At 40.0% G+C, this 6,824-nt stretch overlaps 1 protein-coding gene across 7 annotated transcripts in view; it reads left to right on the forward strand.

Moving 5' to 3' along the window:
* The first annotated feature begins 2,582 nt into the window (after positions 1-2,582).
* The window catches only part of KCTD3 (potassium channel tetramerization domain containing 3), a 56,685-nt gene continuing 52,443 nt past the window's right edge, over positions 2,583-6,824 (forward strand). For 3 of the 7 annotated variants that reach the window (XM_017509225.2, XM_017509222.2, XM_017509221.2), the window contains exon 1: positions 2,687-3,156. Coding sequence is in view for 4 of the 7 variants with exons in the window: in XM_017509222.2 (XP_017364711.1) it covers positions 3,074-3,156 (83 nt within the window). In the remaining 3 variants the exon portion in view is untranslated. Of the gene's footprint in view, positions 3,157-6,824 lie in introns of all 7 variants that reach the window. The other 4 variants (XM_037731600.1, XM_037731601.1, XM_037731602.1 and 1 more) reach the window with 3 other exon arrangements.

Consider the following 6,824-nt stretch of genomic DNA (forward strand, 5'->3'; position numbering starts at 1 on the left):
ATCAGACTCACAGAAGATCTCTCAGCAGAAGCCCTACAAACTAGAAGAGAGTGGGGATCAATATTTAATATCCTCAAAGAAAAGAATTTTCAACCCAGAATCTCATATCCAGCCAAACTAAGCTTTATAAATGAAGGCAAAATAAAATTTTTCACAAACAAGCAAGCACTCAGAGATTTCATCACCACCAGGCCTGCTTTACAAGAGCTTCTGAAAGAAGCACTACACACAGAAACGAACAACCAGTATCAGTCATCCCAAAAACATACCAAAAGGTAAAAAGTATCTTCATAATGAAGAATCTATATCAACTAATGGACAAAATAGCCAGCTAGCGTTAAATGACAATATTAAACTCACAAATATCAATAATAATCCTAAATTTAAATGGATTAAACGCCCCAATCAAAGACACAGACACGCAAATTGAATAAAAAGTCAAAACCCATCGGTATGCTGTATCCAGATCCATCTCATAAGCAAGGACACACAAAGACTCAAAACAAAAGGTTGGAGGGAGACTCACCAATAAAATGGAGAGCAAAAAACGAACAAACAAACAAACAAAAAAAAAACAGGAGTTGTAACTTTTGTCTCTGACAAAATAGACTTTAATAGTAACAAAGACTAAAAGAAAGAAGGACATTACATAATGGTAAAAGGATCAATGTAACATCAGGAGTCAATGATCATAAATATACATGCACCCAATATAGGAGCACCCAGATACATAAGACAAGTTCTTAATGACTTATAAAGAGACTTGGACTCCCGCACAATAATAGCAGTAGACTTTGACACCACATTGTTAATATTCGACAGATCAACGAGATAGAAAATTAACAGGGGCATTTATGATTTGAACTCAGACCTGGAACAAGTAAACTCAGTGAATATTTATAGAATTCTTCACCCCAGGTCCACAGAACATACATTTTTTTCAGTATCACATTACACCTATTTTGAAAGTGGCCACATAAATGGAAGTAAATCACTCTTCAGCATTTGCATAGCATTTCACAGATTTAAATGAAATATTGGTTGGCTGTTTGTTATTTTCTTCCCTTATTTCTTCCTGTCTCCACGGTTAAGTACAATTATCGGCATAAAAGAGGTTTTTAATACCTATTTTTAGATTGCATTCCAGCCTGGGCAATAGAGCAGGACTCCTGTTCTCTCTCCCCTTTTCTCTTTCTCTTTCTTTAAAAATAAACAAACAAATAATAATAATAGCTAATTTGCGTTTATTATGTACCAGGTGGTTTAGGTATTTTCTGTCATCATTCTTCTTCACAACTATTGTTATCATTATTTTTAAAAAACAAAATTGGGAGTGAAAATGATCAGGAAACTTGCTCAAAATTACATAGGTAGCAAGTGGCATGGCAGGAATTTCAAGGCAAGCAGTTTGAATTCAAGGCCACTGTTCCCCACCCTTAACAATGCATTGTACCTCACATCTTCACTTTAGGTAGAGATGAGTGCCAGTTCAGATTAAAGTAACAGCAAACTAGGAATCCTTCATACTTTAAACCAAGGAAGCATAGGGTCCTGCATGATCACAGGAAAGGTTAAGATAAGAACTACGAATTGACCTTGGATTTTGCAACATGAGGAAAAATAGTGCTGTGGAAGTAAGGGCAGTTCTAGTGCAGAAGTGGGAGAAAAAGCATGATTGGTTGGATTTTGCTATAAAGAAGGTCTAAGAAATAGACAGTAGCAAGCTAGGGAAGTAAGCCCAAGAGAATGTTTTGTGAAGATGGCTTTAAAAAAATAACTACATGTTGATGAAAAGCAATCAATAAGTAGCAAAAATCTGACAATTCAAAAGAGGCAGAAGATAATTACCGGAGGCTATTTTTTATTTTTGGTAAAAATTATGACGAGAATAAAAATTTAATATCAAATACATTATCAGTTTGAATTATTACGGTAAAACTGCAACAAAACACAATTCATGCTAAGAATTTGGTACCAAAAACTAATGACCTCTGAAACATAACGCGCTATCTTTAGTCTTTGTTAGCAGGGCATCAGGTATTACAGTATTAAGATGTAAAAAATATTTTAATAGCCACTAAGGTTTTGGGTTTGAATAGATACCGTTTAAAGCAAAAATAAATAAACACATAAAATTGTGTGTATCTGTGTGTGTCTAACATTAGTTGAGTGTTTACTGTATTCCAGAAATAGGGTGCTTGGCATTACACAGCCTAGGGATTTTTGTCCTTTGGTTTCCTTCCTGCTTAACAACAACAACAACAACAACAAAAAACCCCAAAAAAACAAAACAAAACTGCTTGGGAGATTGGGGACTAAACTAAAGAAGGTAAAGTAAGTAGTTTTCTGGGGTAAAAGGTATAAAGTTTTAAAATCTCCAAATGTTCCCTACATTTGCACTATCTGCCTTAGGCATCTCCTTCTACTACCTCAAGGATTAGTTTTTCCTTTCCCAATTCCTGTGGAGAAAGTGGGTCATAAAGATGCGTAGTTTGCCCAGATCTGCTCTCAATCTGTGAATCAGCTTCCTGGTGTTAGGAAATCTAAAACGTAAAAGGAAAAGGGGGAGGGAAAAACGGAATCCCGCGTGGGCCAGCATGGCCAGGAGCATATTCACCTACCCTCCCTCTGCGCCAGCCCGGCAGCGTTGGGAAGCTCCTCCCTGGCCTTCCCCTCCTCCTCCTCCTTCTTGGCGGCAGTGGCGGGCGAAGCGTGAGCGCTGCGGTATTTTGTCCCGAACGGTGACCCCTCCTTCCAGGCAGGCGGCGGCGGCGGCGGCGGCAGTGGCAGCGGAGCGTGGAGGAGAGGCCGGGCCGGCCCGGCGGCCTGGAGGCCGCGGAAGGTGAAGGCCGGGCCGCCCACGCGCGCCGCAGGATTGAGGGGGGAAGAGGCAGGCGCTGGAGAGCCCCGCCCGGCCGTTGGGAAGGTGGGGGAAGCCCCGTGCACCCCCAGCCCTCCGGCCGCCGCCGCCCAGCTGGCTCTGCAGCCGTCGCCGCTGCCTCGGGCTACAGCCCCGGGCTTGGTGGCCCCGGCTGGGGAAGGAGGGCGGCGAGCGCGCCCGGAGCCGCCAGAGATGGCGGGAGGGCACTGCGGCAGCTTTGCCGCGGCGGCGGCCGGCAGCGGCGAGATCGTCCAACTGAACGTGGGGGGGACCAGGTGAGTCGGCGGGGAAGGGGTTTGTAGCGGGGATGCAGTGGCGGCCTCCTCCTGCAGGGACGACGGGGACCCAGAGTCGCAAAAACTAGGGCGAGCGTGATAGTCGAGCCTGGAGGGGAGTGAGGGGGCCTCCAGGCGGGAATAACGTCGGGCGGATTTTGGAGCTGGTGAGGGATCAGTGCAGCTTGGAATTACCGAGGACCAGGCCCTTGTGGCCGAGTAGCTGCTGTCTTGGAATGCCAACCTTTGTCCCTCCCCCTTTCTAAGCCATCAGGCGAGGAGGACCATTACATAGCCTCCCTTACCTCATCTGAGATTAGAGTGTATTTGAGGAATTTATTTAGTAGAAGCCTGGCTTTGTGGTTTGGATGTTGGAGATGAACCGGCCTTCCTTTCTCTTTGGTCAGCAAGGTGTCGGTTTTCTTAGGGAAGAGTACAATGTTCTTTTTTACACGCCTAATTAGGGGGTTTGTCATTTGAAAGATTTCTGTGATGGGAATGCAGTAGATTTGCAGTGCATAATTGTTTATTTTCAGAATTTCTTAGTGCATGGACTTGAAGGTTCTGGTCAACTTTTAGGAGAGTGTGTCCAGGAACTGTAGTTTGAACATTTGCTTCTAGGAAGCCCTGGTTATTGGCACAGTGTGGCGCCCTTGGAGTAAACAGACTGAAAGCTCTTCTCTGTCTATTCTCTCTCTGGCCTTCCGCCCCCCGCCCCTTTCTGTGCCTGTTATTAAGTTTGTTGGGAGGTGGGAATCATAGTTTTTGTGGATTTCCTATAACTTATGAGTCACTCCTCTCAGAAAAGGGAGTTTGCCAGGTGTTCGAAAGAAGGGTTAGTTGAGTTTTAGGCTTGGGAGGAGATAAACAAGGAAATGCCCTGGAATACAGTGTATTTTAATGTGCTTGAGAATATGATTTTCAATCAGCATTTTAACAGTAATTTAATGTCCTAGAACCATAGTGACAACAAATGTCTGCCGTAGTGCTTTAATCCTAAACATTTGATAGCTTTCTAGGATTTAACACAGAGAACAGTGATACTTTGTTGTTTCTTAGTGCTTTTTCCTCTTCCCCCAAATCAAAATTTAGAGAATTTACAACGTTATTGCAGTTGTATAGAAACCAGTCTTATGAATATTTATGTCTCCTGATGTAAGAGATGGAGTTTTTTTTTTCTAAAATCACGTTAAAATATTGGAAGTTTGGTAACTTGTGGAATACTCCGAAACAGGAGGCCTGCAAAGAGTATTGATACTGAAGAGCAGCAGTATAATCATTTAAAATCCATACACTGGTTTCTACTTGCTTTTGATGCTTAGTATATTTCTATTCAGTCATTCAAAAGGACATACAGTATGTTATTTACTGTATGGATCCCTTAATACTGAGCAAATTCTTATTAAAGACTGCAGAATTCATTTAAAAGTTTTAATTCATAAGGCAGTTATCTTGGCACTGTAACATTATATCTTGTGTTTATGTTATTTATGGAACTTGAGCTTATCAGGTTCTAATTTTTCTAAGTGATACTAGCAAAGAATACAAGATAATACGTTACTGGTTTGAACAGTTTAGAAGACATCAAATTGTTAGTAGGAATGGAAGCATTAAAAAAACTTAAGAAAATTGTTAAAAAAAAAAAAAACCTTATAAGTAGTAATGGTATTGCCTATAGAAGACAACATCTGACTCATATTCTAAGAATGTTTTCTAGATTTTCTTTGAATCAAACATATGTGCAGCATTTTAGACCTAGATGAGATCCAGAAGTCATCTGTATCTTTTACAAAACACAGTGTAACACAGTCACTTAAGCCATTGTAAGAGAAAAATCGTGATGTGATTGCCATTGAAGTTCAGGAACTGCTGTGGCATAAAATGGAAGTCCAGAAGTAATAGAGTAAAACTCGGAAGGAGAGTTTATTGGGAGCAGGGAAGCATATGCTATAGGTAAGGTCTTGTTTTTTTTCTTTTTCTTCAAGAAAATAGACATGAAAATGGATATACTCAAAGGAATTATAGAAACGACTAATTTTTATGGTTTAATGCTTTGTGGGTGATTCAGGAAGTAGAGAAGATGAAGTTTCATTTAGAATTGTTAATATTTGTTATTTACAAAAAGTAATGAAATGAGAGAAACCCGCTGTGACTGAATTTGTGATTTATTCTGCTAAGGGTAAGAGCGATGATTTTAGGCCTCATGCAAGAGGGCTGGAACTAGCCAATGGGGACTCCCAGACAAAGAGCTTTTGAGTCAGATATGTTTCCAGTTCCCAGGCTTTATCTCTAACTTAAGCCTAGCAATCTTGGACAAATATTTTCATGCTTAGTCTAGTAAAATGTAAAGTGATAGACAATAGTACCAACCTTATGAGATTGTTATAGGAATTTGAAGTAATAAATGTGAAATATAAAGGTTAGTGGCATTATCAGTAGTTACAGTGCAAAATAAATAATTAGATTACTTCCAAGTTAATTTAATAGGAGGCAAGTTACATGAAGTGTAACTGGATATGCTCATTTCTTTAGCAATTCTTTTGCTGAGACCAGATTGCACCTGACTATTCTTGGGACACTATGGGTATGAGATTGAAAAAAAATCAGAACAGAAAAGGCTTTCATATATCTTTGAAGTGATTATGCTCATCATATGTAATTTTAAGTGTTTTAGTTTTCATGAAGTTATATTTGAGACTAGTTTTGGGGCCTGATGTTTAAAAAAATTGGTGGGGTTAAGGGTCCAGTCCCTTTGCCCAGAAATTCCAGGTTACTAACCTTTCCCCAAAATGCTGATTAAAATTGAAACTGATAATACGATTTTAAGCAGACCTTTGCAATTTTCTTAGTAGCACATAATTTTAATTATTTGAAATACAATTGTTGAATAAGTGGTAAATATGAAAGATTGCAAGTTATAAGCTATCCTTATTTGGAATGAATTTGATGGTCTCCAGAACAGAGCGAATCTTCATTGTAGTGAATCCTTGGATCCTTCAATTTACCATTGACTGGAATTTGCTTTGATTTTGGACCAAGTCAGTTTTCTGTGACTGGGATAATCTGTGTATTTTTCATTTTTTCTTAGGAATCTACTAAGAAATGCACTTAGGAGTGTTTGCAGTGTTTTCCTAAAGTGGCTCCTTTGTTAATCAGATAAATGGGCATAGGAGCTGCTTATAAACACTTACACTGTCCATGACCTATGAAATTAGTCAACTTCTGTGTGTTCCCTAAAGTACCCCTTACTGTAGTTTACATTTAAATGTCTTTAATAAATGGATTGTTGTACTGTCATTCCTTTAGTTAGCCAGTGAAAGAATACTTCTCCTTACAAATTGTAAAGTTATAAGTGGGAAGAAATGGAGATAAACTTTTTTTTTTTTTTTTTTTTTTTTGAGACAGAGTCTCACTCTGTTGCCAGCCAGGCTGGAGTGCAGTGGCGGATCTTGGCTCACTGCAAGCCCCGCTCCCTTGGTTCAAGCAATTCTCCTGCCCCCTGAGTAACAGGAAATACGGGCACACGCCACCATGCCAGCTAATTTTTGTGTATTTTTAGTTGAGATGAAGTTTCACAATGTTGGCCAGGATGATCTCGATCTCCTGACCTCATGATCTGCCTGTCTCAGCCTCCCAGAGCGCTGAGATTTTTTTTTTTTTTTTTTTTT

The sequence above is a fragment of the Cebus imitator genome, unplaced genomic scaffold, assembly GCF_001604975.1.
Source record: "Cebus imitator isolate Cc_AM_T3 unplaced genomic scaffold, Cebus_imitator-1.0 Scaffold411, whole genome shotgun sequence".
Lineage (NCBI taxonomy): Eukaryota > Metazoa > Chordata > Mammalia > Primates > Cebidae > Cebus > Cebus imitator.